The sequence below is a fragment of the Artemia sp. Qi Xiang Cuo genome, unplaced genomic scaffold (assembly GCF_049724085.1).
Source record: "Artemia sp. Qi Xiang Cuo unplaced genomic scaffold, ASM4972408v1 HiC_scaffold_3070, whole genome shotgun sequence".
Lineage (NCBI taxonomy): Eukaryota > Metazoa > Arthropoda > Branchiopoda > Anostraca > Artemiidae > Artemia > Artemia sp. Qi Xiang Cuo.
The window spans coordinates 147,407-165,472 of NW_028300465.1; the positions used below are offsets into that span (position 1 = coordinate 147,407).

The window sequence follows — 18,066 nt, forward strand, 5'->3', positions numbered from 1 at the left end:
TTGCCAACCCTGAAGTCATTGTTAAATGATCTTTGGACTATTTTGGACGAAATGGTTTCTAAAAATTTCGATCATATGTATTTGTTGAAAAGAGGGCATGGGGGGCTAGTTGCCTCCCGATCACTTAGGCAGTGCTATTGCGCTACCTGTACTAAAAATAAAGAGATGTTCGAACAAACTGATGGTACAGCAGGGCAAAAATTTAGCTATGGTAATTAAAAAACTGATTTAGGACAATTTTAGAGAAAACTTGGGTTTACACATTATCCCCTCAAATAAAGTGAATTGTTTCGATTCATTCAATTCTCTTTTCTATCATCCTAAAAGGCTTTTAAGACTTTTAGACTTTTAATGTCATCAAAAGTAGACTAGAACACATTCACTCTTCTATATCGGAAAACTGAACTGTACACTCGGAAATAATTTCTTTAGTTGTCATCGTGCATCGATTTCCTTGGATTTCTAGAGATAACTTTTTTGTAGACAGGATAACCTTCTATAGATAGAATCCTTTATTCCAACCCGGATGAACAGATCTTGATCTTCTAAGAACTGGAACTTGAATTTGTCATCCAGATATAATGTGTCTTCTTGGGTTTTAGTCTTTTGATTCTGTGAATCATATTTTGTCGAAGTAAAATGCCCTACCTTAGAAGCTTAACTTTTTAGAAATCAGACCACTTTGAATACTGATAGAACTTCATTTTATCTCTTGTCAATCAAAAAAAGTTCCCGTGTTTCTTATTATGTTTAAGAGGTAATTACTTGGCGAAAAAAAAAAAAAAAAAAAAAAAAAACTGTCGTGAATTTTTGGAAAAAAATAACGGAAATTCACTCGAAACAGAATTCATTTCGAAACAGAAGTCCTGATTTTTTTATTGTTACCTAAAAATTAATAAAATAAAGGTTTACCCAATGAACTGATTCACAGATATTTATTAGCCATGGTGACTTACGCAGTCTTAATACATATGAAAACAAAAATAATGCAGATACAGAGTTTGGTTATTACTTCTAATACACAGAATTTACTTCAGGATATCTTTAATTACACGTTGACATTAACAAAAAATAACTCACAATAATCATAACACGTCTGCACACGTGATACGGGAGCATAAACCCTTATTACCCCGAAAATATAGTTGCTTTTTTTCGTAACTGTGACCTGTGGGTTACGGTTGTTGCAACACTCCACGGGATCTTGACACCAAAGGTCTAGTTTTGATCAAGGTCAGTCTCCTTCTTGGAATGTCTCACTTTTTCAAAAGAAGGTAAAGTTTCTCAGGCTTGTGACCTTTGGTGGGTAACTTTAAACTTGATGAATTATAAATATCTAGAACCACCTTAAAGAGTGCAACTCCTTTCGATGTATGTATTGTTATTAAAATTTCTTGTTTTTAAAAGTTTCAGCTATTATTAGCACAAGTTCGTTATTAGCACAACCCTGAACATGATTTCGTTGCCACGAATTTCTTATTTACATATCATAGGCATCGCAATCGCGCTGCCTAAGTAAATAACGATTTTGGCACAATGTATTATTTTTTCCCTTTAGACCAGGGCACATCATATCGAAGGAGTTGTCGTAAAAACTTCGAAAAGGGCTCATTCGATTAGAAATTGAAGTGGCTTGTGCCCTTTTGAACAGTCGGAAGTGATTGGAAGACAACTAACACCCCTTCTACGCCCATCATTCCCCCAAACACATCCAATCAAACTTTTGAGATAGCCATTTTGTTCAGCGTAGTTGATTTCCAGATAGAAATTATCTTTTTGAGGAGGACACTCCCCCACAGCTCTAGGGGCAAGGGTTGTAAATTATGCCTTGAGGGCATATAAGGTTTTTTTTTATAGAAAGTTTTGTCGTAGAAACTTCAAAAAGGGATTATTTGATTGGAAATTGAAATGGTTAGTGACCTTTTTTATAGTCAAAATTGATTGGAAGGCAATTAACACCCTTTCCACGCTTACCATTTATCCAAATACATCCGATTAGAATTTCAAGATAGTTATTTTGTTCAAAGTAGTTGAAAGTTTCGGAAATTATGTCTTTGAGGATGACACTCCCCCCACAGCCCTCAGGGTAAGGGATGTAAGTTTTGCCCTGGGGGCATATAAGGTTTTTATTGGCAATTTTGTCGTAGAAACTTGAAAAACCGCTCATTGATTGGAAATTCAAAGGGCTAGTGCCCTTTTTAATAGTCGTAATTTACTTGAGGGCAACTAGCCCACCCTCCCACGCCCAACTTTTCCCCAAACACATCCAATCAAATTTTTTGATATCTATGTTCAACATAGTTAAAAGTCTTAGAAACTAGATCCTTGAGGATGATAACCCCCGTCAGAGCCCTCTGGGCAAGGGTTGTAAGCTATGCCCTGGGGGCATATAAGGTTTTTCTAGATAGTGATGTTGTAGAAACTTCAAAAAGGGATCGTTCGATTGGAAATTAGAAGTGCTTGTGTGTTTTTTAATAGTCGAAAGTGATTCGAGGATAACTAACACCCCTCTCACACCCACCATTTCCCCAAACACATCCAATCACAATTTTGAGATAGGCATTTTGTTCGACATAGTTTAAAAGTCCGGAAGTTATGTTTTTTAGGATGAAATTCCCCCCCACAGCCTTCGGGGCAAGGGTTGTAAGTTTTTCCCTGGGGGTATACAATTTTTTTTTTACAAAGCGTTGTCGTAGAAAATTCAAAAAGGAATCATTCGATTGGAAATTGAAACGGCTAGTGCTAGTTTTAATAGTCTCACGCCCACTATTTCCCCAAACACATCCAATCAAATTTTTGAGATAAAATTATGTGTTTGAGGATGACAACCCCCTCACAGTCCTCAGGGCAGGGGTTGTAAGTTATGCCCTGTGGCACATAAGGTTTTTATAGAAAGTGTTGCCAAAGAAACTTAAAAAAGGGCTCATTCGATTGGAAACTGAAAGGGCTAGTACCCTTTTTAATAGTCAGAAGTGATTGGAGGGCAGCTAACCCCCCTTTCACGCCCACCATTTCCCCAAACACATCCAATCAAAATTTTTAGATAGCATTTTTCTTAAACGTCGTTGAAAGTTCTCCGGAAATTGGGTCTTTAAGTATGACCCCCCCCCTGCCCTCAGGGTAAGGCCTGTAAGCTATTCCCTGGGGGCATATAAGGTTTTTCTTGAAAGCGCTGTCATAGAAAATTCAAAAGGGCTCATTCGACTGGAAATTGAAAGAGCTAGTGCCTTTTTTAATATTTGAAAGTGATTGGAAAGCAACTAACGCCCCTCTCACACACACCATTTTCCCAAACACATCCAATAAAAATTTTGAGATAGCCATTTTGTTTAACGTAGCTGAAAGTTCTGGAAATTAAGTCTTTGAGGATGACAACCCCCTCACAGCCCTCAGGGCAAGGGTTGTAATTTATGCCCTGAGGGCATATAAGGTATGTATAGAAAGTGCTGTCGTAGAAACTCAAAAAGGGATCAATTCGATTGGAAATTGAAAGGGCTAGTGCCCTTTCTAGTAGTCAAAAGTGATTGGAACTTGACATTTTTATAGTAAAAATCGATGTAAGTACAATGTATTATTATTATTATTTTTTTTTACCAGGGCACTTCGTATCGAAGGAGATGTTGTAGGAACTTGAAAAAAAGGCTCATTCAATTGAAAATGGAATGATCTAATGCCTTTTTTATTGTCGAAAGTGATTGGAGGGCAAATATTCCCCCTCCCACGCCCACCTTCCCATTTCCCCATTATGTTTAAAAACTGAATATTGCCTTAAGATTAAATCAAAATGCACTGTGTTAATGGTAATTCCCAATAAGGCATCTCAGCAGAATCCCAAGAACGATTGAAGGGCTACTTCTGATTTTTAAGTTTTCGAGGCTACTTCTGCTCTTAAAATTCAACCAAATCAAAATAGCGTAAGTGTATCTAAGCTATCAAAGAAAGTAAACAGATTTGTTTTTTTTTGCGAATGGTATCAAATTTTCTATTTCAGGTCAACTAGAGGAGGTATGAAACTGAATTAAACACTACTATTTGTGTACATATTTTTAAAAGAATATATGTTGTTAAAAATTGCTGAAAACTTTTCTCCAGCATACAAATAGCAGGTCCAAACCATATAGTCTTAAAAAACGAAAAGATTTAAAGTATTATTTTCTTTTTCCCTGAAAAGACTAGGTCAATATAAAACGAGCAGAAATTAATTAAAAAAGTTTTTCCACAAAATAAGTTTTTCAAAGAAAAGTAAAGAACTCCATTAAACCAAACCTGAGCAAAAACAAAATAAAAAAATCTACCAATCTTGACACTACCACAAATCAGCATCGATAAATAAGTGAAATCCAAAACGAAAAGAAATTACAATAAATAACCCAGTCAAACTCAAAACGAGCAGAAATCAACATGAGTAGGGCTCAAAACCTCTGCGCCTTCCCAAGGCCAGAACATAATTTGCACTTCACTGGCACAAATACAAATGAACGTGTATTGCCAGTTTAATATACATATACTGATATTTCTACACCATAAAATAGATATACTATGTAGACTGATATCAAAATGTTGATATTACTTGGTTTATTAAAGTTATAAAAGTAAAAAATTTACATTTTTTCTGTGAAGTGCAAATTATGTTCTGGCCTTGGGGAGGCATAGGGGGTTTTGAGCCCTACTCATACTAATTTCTGCTCATTTTGACTTTGACTCGGTTATTTATTGTAATTTCTGTTAGCTTTTTGTTTCATTTATTTATCGATGCTGATTTGTGGTAGTTTCACGCTTGGTAAATTATTTTATTTTATTTTTGCTCATTTTTGGTTTCATTGAGTTCTTTACTTTTCTTTGAAAAATGTATTTTGTGGAATTTTTTTTTAAATTAATCATTCATATATCACGAATTATTTCATTCATATATATTTGAGACTTGCCTTTCGAGTTTTTATTTCTTTTCTTTTTAATTTATTACTTTAAAGGTTTTGTTCCCATCAATTTGTCTTGGGTTCTATTGAAAGTTTGGGTTTGTCAGCTTTTAATATTTGTCAGCCATCATTCTTTAAGACACTTAAATTAGAATAACGTGAATTTTCTTGAATTTGGCATAATAGTCATTTATGACGACTAATTACACATAGAAATTACTACCTTAGATTGCAATTATGCAAGATGCATGCTTATAAAATTCAATTTTTGGACTGAGCAATGAAGATTCGATCATTAATGCACAAAAGTAATTTTACTGGAAATTCTATTAAAGAACATAAGATTCGCTAATTTTAGAATTTTCCATAAATACCTCCACAAAACGATTATAAACTCTTTTTTATTTTGAAAACAGCAAAATAAAGAAATATTCGGACAGCACCAATGGTCTTGCAGATTGAGTTTCATCTGTATTTATTCAGAACTCTTTTTCATCAGAATGACAGTTATATCTCTTATCTATAACGGCAGCCAGTTTCACCTGACTTAAACTATAAAAATGCCCATTATGTGTTTGAAATGTAGTACGTGTTATTACTGTCTGAAGTATGGTATGTTTTATTTGTTGGATATATAGTCCTCAAATGAAACTTTTTAATGAGTCATTATCGACATTTTATGTTCTAGTTTTTATGTTAGACATACGGTCAAAATTGATCTAGTGTGCATTCATTAGAAGCATGTTACGTTTTTCTTGGAATTTATTGTAGTTAAATAAAACCATGCTTTCATTTTAGACTTGTTGCCAAGGAAGTTATAAATAAGAAGAATTAAAGATAATTCCATTTTTTAACAGAATCAGATTAAACTTTCATTTTGTGTTAGATTAGGATTAGTATTCCACACCTTTGGCTGTTCAAGACCAAAACGCTTTCCCTACAAAAGCAAGTTATGAGCCAGAAACACGGTATTGGACCATGTATGATTATTTTATAACTAATGTCCAAACGATATAATCATCACACATAACTTGACGCTAGAAAACATGCCCGTCTGTGGATTCCGGGCATCGATTCTCTAAATGGTCTTGCTCCAAAGGCCTTCGATCTTTCACCTTGTCCCCAGCCAGAAAAGGTTCGGCTGAATTAATTCTGCCTCTTCTTTGTTAGGTTTGCCTAGACTAGATTGCCTTACCAGGGAGTCGCCATAAATCTTGCTTTGAGCCGGTCCGATTCAATCTTTAATTATAATTAATCCCTTCTTAATCCAAGTAAATAATATGCCTTATCCTTTTTTATGGTTCTAAAAGGGTAGATAATAATTTCCAATTCAATTAAGGTGGTAAATCCTTCGAGGTTGCTAGCATTGCTATTACAACGAGTTGCGCTTAATTATAGTTCATTACCAACCACTGTCTGAAACTTTTAACTTCGGTGTAATTCAGTAACATATTGATCTCGTCTTCTCCTACCTTTCTAATTCAGTGACTGATAAATGAATATGTGGTTTATTAATGACAGCTTCCTTTAAAACAAATTATAAATTTGAGGTAAGTATTTTTGAAGACCACGCTGCCTTTCCGTGACGTACAAATAAGAGTTCAGATAGGGATAAATCCTTTTTAATAAAAGGAAAACAATGACAATGACAGTGAAAACAATTACAAAATATATTATTTCGATCACTTACACAGTGATTGTCATCAGCAGATAATTTGATGAGAAACAACAGATATTTGGTGATGACGATCACTGTATGTAATAGAAATATCCAGATATTTTGTCATTGTTTTCACCTCAGATGGTGTTCACCTCAAATTCATTGTTGCCTCAAATGAATTTGACTTGCAGCTACGGGAAAAAAAGACAGGAGCTAAGTTAGAAATAAAACATTTCTATTAGGGAATTTTAGCGCCCTGGTTGGTAGAATAAGGGATAGATGGTTTCCTAGCCTAGTTAAATTCGGTGTCGGAAAGGAGAATAGTAACGGTTATAGATTGCTGTAATTTTATAGGTACGTATAACAATCTAGTTGCAACCTTAACAGTATTTAGTCTTAAAATGGTCATATGTTAAAGTGCTATTCCCATGATGATAAGACGGCCGACCTTGATGAATATACCTTCGTAAACTGAAGCCTGGCAAGATCGGTACAAGATAGTAGAGCATATAAGACTGCTATTATTGATGTTTTGAAGTCATTGTTGCAGCGGCAGCTTTAACCTAGTGAAGCGCGATAAAAACTAAAGACCACCATCTAACAGTGTCTATGATTAGTTTAAAACTGGAGTTTGAATACATTAGCTACCTTGCGGAAATTTAGGACGTTTGTTGAGTCCAGAATGAGAATTTGGGAGAAACTTTCCTGGAACAGTTGAACTGAAACTTGACAATATAGAAGATAGATGGAATAATTTCAAGAAAATGGCTTATGAAGTAGCAGACGGTGTCTTTGCGAGGAAATATTGAAACTGCAGCTAAAAATATTACTGACAATGCTTTAAGTTTAATAAAAGAGAGGAGGAGTTTGAGCCAAAAGTAAATGAGTGATAGATCACGTGAGAATAAGAGGAGCGTAAGGAAAGTGGAGGCAGCATCAAAATATGATTAAAGTAGCTGTGAATTGGAGGTCAATGATTCAGTTGATGTGGATCTGGAAGATGAAGCAAGACAGCATAATAGTAAAATATCTGGAAAAAAACAATAATAAGTTCCCCAGGTACTGATATTTAGTAAATAAGTTTCTTAAATATAGTGGCTGTGAAGTTACAGATAAATGATTGAAGCGTATGAATGGGGTTTTTGAAAATGGGAAATACCTAGCCATTTTAGGAAAAAATTTAGTTTAACCCTCTATCAGAAAGTTGATAAGAGGGAGTGCGGTAATTACAGACATTAGCTTTTTTTCTGTAGGAAGCGAATTATTTAGTGTGATGATAGTTTTTAGATTTAGAGATACTGTACACAATGTTTTAAGAGAAGAACAGTGTGATCTCAGGAAGGAGAAAGGATCCGTCGACCATATTTTGCTCTTAGATTAGTTGAGAAATGCCTTAGTCATCAGAACCCTTTAGTCCTCAGTTTTATAATAAATTAACAAACGGTTGGTTCAGCTGCCAAAAGAGCTTTTGCGAAGCTCTTGTATGGTATGCTAAATACAATATTGATAAATAAAATATTGTGGTTTGTGCTACATACGAGAATAGCATTACTACTTTTAAGGTAGAAAATGAGGCTCGTTGGTAGTTTTGTATTGAATCGGGAGTTGAGCAAGTTTACCTTCTATCTCTATTTGTATGGATCGTTGTGATAGACTTTGTCCTAAGAAACACGGAAAAGGCTATAGGTGAGCATGGATTCCAGTGGCAAAGTAAAATTCTCATAGAGTTAGATTGTGCTGATGATTTCAGTGTCTTAGATGACAATGTTAGTAATATGAATTGAGAATTCAGGATGCAAGAATAAGTTTAAAAATTAATTTTAAGAAAACTAAGTCAAATAAACTGGAAATAAATGAAGGGGAAAAGGTGATGTTGGATAACGAGAAGATTCATTAAGTGGATAGCTTCACTTACCTGGGTAGGTCTCTTAGTAAGGATGGTGAAGGTAGTGAAGATATTAAAAGTAGAATTGACAAAGCCTAGGTTGTTCTTCACAGTCGAAAAGTTTGAAAGAATAGTAAGAAATATCTATGAAGAAAGATTAGAATGTTGGAAGCAATGGTATTGACTTTGGTTGAATATGGTTCTGAAATATGAGCGATTCGAAAGACTGAGGACGATTTGATACATGTTATCCAGGGGAATTGTCTACAATTTTTTTTTCAGCGGTCAAGAGACTACTTACCTCTATTGGCCTCACCCCTTGATGCTAAGCCATCATTGTTGGATTTATCTGTGTCTTCATTTGACGTTGTCTGCGAAAAATTGGACAAACTCCGTCAAACTCGGTAGCCAATTAACGTCACCTAAATATTGTTATTTTGACGTAGCTTACACAATACCACTAGATAAAAACAAAAGCCGGCTTTACTAAAATTAATTTCTAGGCCTATTTTAAACGACATTGTCTTTTATTATTCAATTTCTTAGAAATTCAATAGGACAATGAAACCTGTTGTAAAAAAATTTATTTAGATGTGTTTAGATTAATTTCTTAGAGTTACGAGTATAGTAGGAGCTGCCATTGTATTTGCTGCTTTCATAGAGCATGCCACTGTTGCATGATCGAAATTCATACTTCGACTTTAAGATCGTTTTGGCACGAAATTACACACTCGACTCCTATTCTTTTCTAGAATTTTTACACTACTCAGTCTAAATTGGGGTATGCATATATATGGACAAATGAGAGTTAACTTTGAATTAAGAACCATGTCTTTGATCAGGCTGGCAGTAGCAAGATGCGCTTCTGCAAAACATCCTTCTATACATTAGTTGTCTATACATGTTCTAGCTTTGCTGGCACAACATGGTTATATTTATTTATCCAGAAGATTCTCAATATCGATCACCTAACTTAGCTTAGCTAATGTAAATACTTGAATTATTTTATTTCAGTTTTTAGTTGACGCTGCCGATCGTCGTGACAATGAAGCCATGTACAACCCTTATACTGTTGCTGAACTTCAAGTATTTACGGACTCTATTCCTGGTGGGGCTCAGGCAAGTCCTTTTGCTACCATATTATTAGTGTGATAAGGAATTACGTTGAATATGTACTTAAAACCTTAAATCAGCTACTTGATAAATATTGACATTTAAATGGATTTCTTAGTATTTCTTTTTTACTATCCTTTGTTCATTACATTGCTGTAAAAACTTTTACAGCTAGAAAAACTAAAAATTTTTAAAAGTTTTGATATTTCAAGTTGAAAGCTATTTTAAACTCCTATTAAATAGTGGATTAGAAGTAACCTATTTCATAAATTTGCCTACTACGACGAGTTGCTTTTTCTTAAGGATGGAAAGTATTATAGATTGGAAATATATAGTAAAATAGATGGAAAGTAGGAAAGTCAATTAGCTAATGAATGAATTCGAATTAAAACTAAAACAAAAGACTGGAATATTACCTTTATTGATACTTTTGTAGGTTGGCCAGACAAAATCATTTTGGTTAGGAACTTTGTTTTGGTTTGTGTTATTTTGGGGTAATGAAATAGTAATAAAGTTGTATAATAACTCCCTCTTTAATTTAGTACTTCTACAAAAATCTATCTACGAATTAGTGCTTCTAAGAAAATGTTGGTTATCGATTCGATGACTGCATAGAAATTAAGTCTGGCTCCAAACATGATGTTTATGCGCTGAATTGTTCGTACTCCACCCTCTAGCTTGACGGTGAAAATAGAGAAACACTTTGTTTTCTTTGAAGCACCTGTAAATATACACCATGGTATAGCAAATAAACATGAATAAACAGCTATACATACCCAGATAAAGAGTTGAGAAGGAGATTGTCTCCCTTTGATAATTTTAAAAATGTTAGGCTAAGCACTCTTCCTGAATTTGGGATCCCGTCCCCCCACAGAACCCTGGAACATCTTCCTTAGGATCCAGACAGGGGATGGAAAGAAGCATTTTGTAAATGCTTTACAAAACTGAAAAACTTTTACAAGTAAATACTATCTTTATAAGTGTGTAATAATTGTGTATTTCTGTATGTATTTATTTTTTCTTGAAAATGGCTCTATATTTTTTCGGAAAAAATGGTATCCTGAGATATTTTCGCTTTTAAAACGATCTAGATATGTCAGAAGTTTGAGAAAATTCAGTAAGAGCCTTAATTTTGGAAAAAAAATATTCATATCAGTGAATTCATTTTTGTACATATCATTGCAGTATTGCAATGACTTTGTCACACTTATGTGGAAAAAACTGGCTATTACAAAAATATTTTTGTATATTTTAACAAGGGATTATAACAATTCAAAAATATTAAAAAAGAAAACCAAAAGGTTCAATCGGTTCAATAATCAAATACCTTTGAAAAGACCGCTGTATGAAAAGACATTAAATTGCTTTAAGAGCAAAAAACTGGTACTTGCAAAAATATTTTTATAAATTTTGAAAAACAATTCAAAAACTTTGAAAAATAAAACCAAAAGTTTCACACCAGCTGTATCGGACTTGATTCAATAATCAAATATGTTTGAAAAGACGTACAGTATGAAAAGATATTAAATTGCTTAAAGAGCAAAAAGCTGTTAATTGCAAAAATAATTGTATACATTTTAACAAGGGATTACAACAATTCAAAAATCTTAAGAAAGAAAACTAAAAGTTTGAAGCTTAGTAGACCAGCGGGGTTAGAAATCGGTTTTGCTTCAGTAATCAAATATATTTGAAAAGACTTCAATATGAAAAACTTATCTACCAATGTTATAATTCACAAGTGTTATAAATGATAATTGGTTGGAAGAAAAGAAATTTTTGCCCCACCACCTGAACAATTAACAATCCACAACCTGAACCATCATGTAAGACTAGACCTATAAGGGCAGCTAAAAGGGTGGCTGGCATAACCCCCCGCCCCCCGGAAAATACCCTCTCCCTGCCGAAAATACCCCTAGAAAATACCCCCCAAGGAAAATACCCCCCTCCGCCAGGAAAATACCCTCCCCCAGATAATATCCCCGTGGAAAATACCTCCCCTTGAAAATAAGGCTTTCCAATTTTGAGAATTTTATTTGAGTTTTTTTATTAATTATTTTTTTAATTTCCGTAGTGGGAAGGAATTTTGGTACTTGTGCATTATGCGCCACTCACTCACGTTTACGCTGTGTACGCTGTGTTCGAGAATACACCGGTTTTTTCTTTAGTTTCTTCGTTACCTTAGAAATAAATTTGGGCTATAGATTTGCACATTAGGGGGGGGGGGTAAAGTATAGTGGGTATGCATGCAATATGTGTTTGGTACAATTATTCTACAGATTAGATATATAGATAAATAAGTGTATTTTAAAGCCAAATATACGGCCACGAAGACAGTAAAATAACATAAATGAAAGTCACTTAATTGAAACATTACATTAACTTTATACTGGGATTTCTTTTTTTTAGTTAACAAAATTTTTTGACTTCAAATTATCCAAATACGTGCCCCCCCCCCCTCTCCTATGTGCAAATATACAACCCAAATTATATATTTCCCATATATTCTGTCACTTGTCTTTGTCTTATCTCGCGCTAAGCTGAAAAAAAAACTAACGAATAAAATGATTTTGTTCTCGAGCTTTACACAAAGAAAACTTGAGTGAGTTGCCCATAACGCACCAGTACCAAGACTCCCTTCCCCTGCGGAAATAAAAAAAAAACTCAAATAAAAATTTCAAATTTGGAAAGCTTTATTTTCCACTGGGGGGTATTTTCTGGGAGGTGGTATTCTCCGCGGGTGATATTTTTGGGGGGTTAGGTCATTTCCACGGAGGAGGGGGGTATTTTCCGTGGTTTTATTCCGGGGTATTTTATGCGGGGGGGGGGGAGGGGGGTAAATGCCTAGAGCCCCTGCACAGATGCCCGGGTATACAGAGGAGCAGACACAGGATCTTTAAATAGATCTGATCACGATATCCTCACTTGCTAAGTCCGTCACCGCCTTTGTAGGCAGAAGTGACAGAAGGCAGAGAAGTGCTTTGATGTGTCGAAACTAAAGATGCCCGGAAATCAAAGCCGACTTCAAGTTAAAGCTTATAAACTGAAACCTTGAACCGTCTTTCACATGTCGAAGAAAAATGGACGTAGATGAAAATTGCGACACACAACGTTGCTGAGGAGATACTTGGCCACACAAAACGAAAACAACGGGCCTGGATCTCTGACCACACCATAGAACTAATCGAGAAGAAGCGGCTCCTCGCGGGAGGATTAAAAGAACCCTTAAAAGTAGCCCACAAAGTAGCTAAACAGTCACTGAAACGGGACAGAACAGTAGTAATCATATCTGGCGAATGAGTTGGAACAAGCTTCCAAGAGCCACAACAGCAGGAAAATGTTCCGACTTCTGAAAGAAGTGACAAAAAAAGCTCATGTAGCGATAAGTCCGGAGATCTCATCCGAACAGAAGAAGGACGCATAGAACGCAAGTCAGAGCATTTTTCTGAGCTACTAAAACCTGTCAAACCCACGTGCGATCTACCTGCCTTCTCGAGTGCTGCTAGAAATCCCTATTCAATAAACCTCGATCTGCCAAGTATTGCGGACGTACTAAAAGCGCTGAATTGCATGAAAAACAATAAAACTCCAGGAGAGGATGGGATCCCTTCTGAAATGTTCAAATCCTCACCAACTCTGCTATGCCGCCAAACCGAGCTGTTTGTCCAGGTATGGATGACGAAGACCTTCCCAAGAGACTGAAAAGTATCAGTCCTCGTTCCGCTATACAAAAAAGAAGATAAGGTCATTTGGGGAAACTACAGAGGTATATCCCTGATCGGCTATGCCATGAAGATCTTCTGCGTCACTCTTTTGAAATCGATTCAAAGACGCACGAGACAAGTTAACCCGTCCAGAACAAGCATGCATCAGACCAAGCAGAGACTGTCCAGAGCAGATGTTGACAGTTCGCCTCATCCTTCAGAAGTCCAGCAGGATTCATCTACCCCTTCTCATCCCCCTTTATTGACTTTGTAGCTCCCTTCGATTCTCTCATCAGAGAGGACTTCGGACTTTGAAACAAAACTCAGAATCCATGTTGCAACTGTTCGAGCAATACTACTGTAAGCTTGCGAAACATAGCCAATCAAGGCTAAAGACGTGGGAACTTTGGACGTGTTTGATCACCGCTGCCTTCGTTACATGCTCTGCATTAAGAGAAGGGACAGAATTTCCAATAGTGAAGTAAGGAGTCGCTGTGGCCAATCAGAAGAGCTATCGCTTATCATTAAAAGACGTCGTCTGAAACTCCTCTGCCACAGTTTGCGCCGTACCGAAGGCACAATATGTTGAGACGTCCTTGTCATCGAACCAGCCCCCTCCTGGAAACGTAAACCAGGAGGACAAAAGAAGAGCCTGTGGCAAAAATTCCAGCAAGACCTGTAACTGTGGAGAAGATGCAGGAGACACGGTTGGAGATGGGACAAAGACTAGCTGAAGATAGTCGGAGAAGCTGCAGCCAACAGGTCTAAGTGGTCGTCGTAAGTCATCCCAACATTCTTTGGTGCTGGGTAGGATAGTTCTTCGTCTGGTTACCGCCAAAAGTAAGGAAGTAAGTAAAAATGTGAGAACTGTAACAGCTATTGAAAAAGGCATGGACAAAACGACAGAGAGAATCACATTGAATTGTAAACAGAATTTTGAAGTTTGTTCTGTGGTTAGAAACTGGAGAACATGTGTTTTTTTTTATCTGTGATGCGTTAATAAATAAAATAAGATGATGTATGAATCTAAACTGCTAATGCAAAAGGCATTGAAAAAGAATTCTTAAGTAAAGATGAATAAAAATGGATAATGAAATTTATGGTGGAACACAAGAAATTACGATGACTGGCAACAAAATGATCTAAACAGGTAAGGACTTTAAGATTTTTTCTTCCAACGAATTAGAAATCATTTATAACACTTGTAAATTTTCGAGCTGTTACTGAGAAAAAAGTTATAAACAATACTTGCTTTTTTAAGGAGATGTAAAAAAAAACAGAAAAAACAAACGGCTTTTTTTTGTTTGAACGGTAAGAGACGAGTAAAGGCTAAGTAAGTAAAATATTGCACCATACTCAGAAAAGTTTACCAATCATAATACTGCCACTTAAACTAAGGCTACAACTATTAATCAATATTACAGTTACTATGAGCTAGCGTTCGTCCTTTCTTATAAATTTAATATAAATATCTGATTACAAACAGGGAAAAGCCTTGGGATTTTTCTTCTTTAGAATAGTAAGAGACGAACCTAAGAAAATCTGCAGTAAACTTAGTCCAATATGTGCAATGGTTAGTTTTTCTATTGATCGTCTTTTAATTTAAATTTCTTTAAATATTTCAGTTACTATGGGCTATAGTTCGTTCTTTAATGTAAAATTGTACTAGGTCGCTAGCTACCGCTACAACCCAGATTCTGTAATGTCAAATTAAATGAATTAGTATGTGCTAGTGTTTGTTCTTTACCATAAACAACATACCGATACAACCCAGATATTCACTAGAAAATTTATCATTTACTATGGCCAACACTTTGTTATTTAATACAAAAAACTTCTATTAATAACCACCAAATGCAACGACCCTTATGTAACGATGCTTTATATAGTTAATATAATTGCTTCAGTTACTATGGTCTACAGTTCGTTTCTTAATGTAAATAATTTTTTCAATCACAAGAGGTTTTTAGCCACATCAATTTCTTCTATTAATCAAAAAACTTCTATTAATAACCACCAAATGCAACGGCCCTTATGTAACGATGCTTTATATAGTTTATATAATTGCTTCAGTTACTATGGTCTACAGTTCGTTCCTTAATGTAAATATTTTTTTTTAATCACAAGAGGTTTTTAGCCACATCAATATCCTTTAGAATGAGTCATTTAACAGTTCTCTGCGATGTTCCAGTGCCTGCTGTCTGATGAGGAATAGAAAAAGTGCTGCCTATCATTAACTCGACTGATCCTTTATGCAACATTTAACATAAACATCATTAATCAGATTTAATGTATGCTATATGGTCTAGTTTTTGTTAGGGTAGTTGTCTCTCATACATGCACGAGTTCGATTCCAGGTTTGGGAAATTGTGCCTATGATGAATTCTTAAGGAAAAAATTAAAATTAATTTGTGTTATACTATCATAGGCAACGCGCTAGCGCTGCCTAAGTAAAGAACGATGTGGGCACAATGTGTTTTTTTTTTCTCCATACTCGGGCACTTCGTATCGAAGGAGTTGTCGTATAAACATTGACAAGGGCTCATTCGACTGAAAAATTGGAGTGACTAGTGCCCTTTTTAATAGTCGAAAGTGATTGGAGGGTAACAAGCCCCTCCCTCCCCCACGCCCATCATTCCCCCAAGCAGATCCAATCAAAATTTTGAGATAGCCATTTTGTTCAGCGTAGTTGACTTCAAGATAAAAATGTGTTTTTGAGGAGTACACTCCCCCACAACGGTTTTAAGTTATACCCTGGGGGCATATAAGGTTCTTATAGAAGGTTTTGTCATAGAAACTTCAAAAAAAAAGCTCATTCGGTTGAAAATTCAAAGGGCTAGTTCCCATTTTAATATTCGAAAGGGATTGGAGGGTAATTCGCCCCCCCCCCAAGCCCATCTTTCCCCCAAAATGCATGCAATCAAAATTGTGAGATAGCCATTTTGTTCAACGTAGTTGATTTCCAGATAGAAAATAGGTTTTGAGGAGGACACTCCCCCACAGCCCTCATGGCAAGGGTTATAAGCTATGCCCTGGGGGCATATAAGGCTTTTATAGAAGGTGTGGTCGTAGAACCCTCAAAACAGGCTCGTTCGATTCTAAATTCAAAGGACTATTGCCCTTATTAATATTCGAAAGTAATTGGAGGGCAAGTAGCCCCCCCCCCCTTCACGCCCATCATTCCCCCAAACACATCCAATCAAAATTTTGAGATAGGCATTTTGTCAGCGTAGCAGATTTCCAGATAGGAAATATCTTTTTGAGGAGGCCACTCCCCCAAAACCCTCGGGAAAAGGGATATAAGTTATACCTTGGGGGTATATAAGGCTTTTATAGAAGGCGTTGTCGTAGAAACTTCAAAAAAGGCTCATTCGATTAGAAATTCAAAGGGCTAGTGCCCTTTTTAATAGTCGAAAGTGATTGGAGGGCAACTAACCCCCTCCCCCTCACGCCCATCATTCTCCCAAACACATCCAATCAAAATTTTTGAGATAGGCATTTTGTCAGCTTAGTTGATTTCCAGATGGAAAATATCTTTTAGAGGAGGGAGACTCCCCCACAACCCTCAGGGCAAAGTTTTTAAGTTATGCCCTGGGGACATATAAGATTTTTTATAGAAGGTATTGTCGTAGAAACTTCAAAAAAGGTTAATTCGATTTGAAATTCAAAGAGCTAATGCTCTTTTTAATCGTCGAAAGTGATCGGAGGGCAACTAACCCCCCCCCCCCCCCACACCCATCATTGCCCCAAACACATCCAAACAAAATTTTGAGATAGCCATTTTGTTCAGCGTAGTTGATTTCCAGATAGAAAATATGTTTTTGAGGAGGATACTCCCCACAACCCTCAGAGCAAGGGTTTTAAGTTATGCCCAGGGGGCATATAATGTTTTTATAGAGGGCGCTGTCGTAGAAACCTCAAAAAAGCTCATTCGATTGGAAATTCAAAGGGCTAGTGCCCTTTTTAATAGTCGAAAGTTATTGGAGGGCAACTAGTCCCCCCCTCCCTCCCACGGCCATCACTCCTCCAAACACATCCAATAAAAATTTTAAGATAGCCATTTTGTTCAGCGTAGTTGATTTACAGATAGAAAATATGTTTTTGAGGAGGATACTCTGCCACAATCCTCAAGGTTTTAAGTTATGCCCAGGGGGCATATAATGTTTTTATAGAGGGCGTTGTTGTAGAAACTACAAAAAAAGTTCATTCGATTGGAAATTCAAAGGGCTAGTGCCCTTTTTAAGAGTCAAAATTTATTGGAGGGCAACTAGCCCCCCCTCCCCCACCCCCATAATTCCCCCAAATACAACCAAAAAAAAATTTGATATAGCCATTTTGTTCAGAGGAGTTTATTTACAGATAGAAAATATGTTTTGAGGAGGATATTCCGCCACAGCCGTCAGGGCAAGGGTTTTAATTTACGCCCTGGGGGCATATAAGGTTTTATAGAAGATGTTTGTGTAGAAACTTCAGAAAAGGGTTCATTTGATTTGAAATTCAAAGGGATAGTGTCCTTTTTAATAGTCGAAAGTGATTAGTAATATTTGTTGTTGTTGTTGTTGTTTAGACCAGGGCACTTTGTATCGAAGGAGTTGTCGTGGGAACTTCGATAGGGGCTCATTCGATTGAAAATAGAAAGGGCTGATGCCCTTTTTAATAGTCAAAAGTGATTGGAGGGCAACTAATCCTACTTCCATTCCCACCCTCCCATTCACCCATTATGTTTAACAACTAAATGTTGCCTTAAGATTAAATCAAAATGCACTGTGATAATGCTAATTCCCAATAAGA

At 36.1% G+C, this 18,066-nt stretch overlaps 1 protein-coding gene across 1 annotated transcript in view; it reads left to right on the forward strand.

The window, feature by feature from the left end:
• LOC148938632 (neprilysin-1-like) overlaps window positions 1–9,580 on the forward strand; it is a gene marked incomplete at its 3' end in the record, with an annotated part of 53,255 nt that extends 43,675 nt beyond the window's left edge. Inside the window, exon 7 of the mRNA XM_089107652.1 lies at window positions 9,476–9,580. Coding sequence (XP_088963778.1) covers window positions 9,476–9,580 — 105 coding nt within the window. The remainder of the gene's footprint in view (window positions 1–9,475) is intronic.
• Between the last annotated feature and the right edge of the window lie 8,486 nt (window positions 9,581–18,066).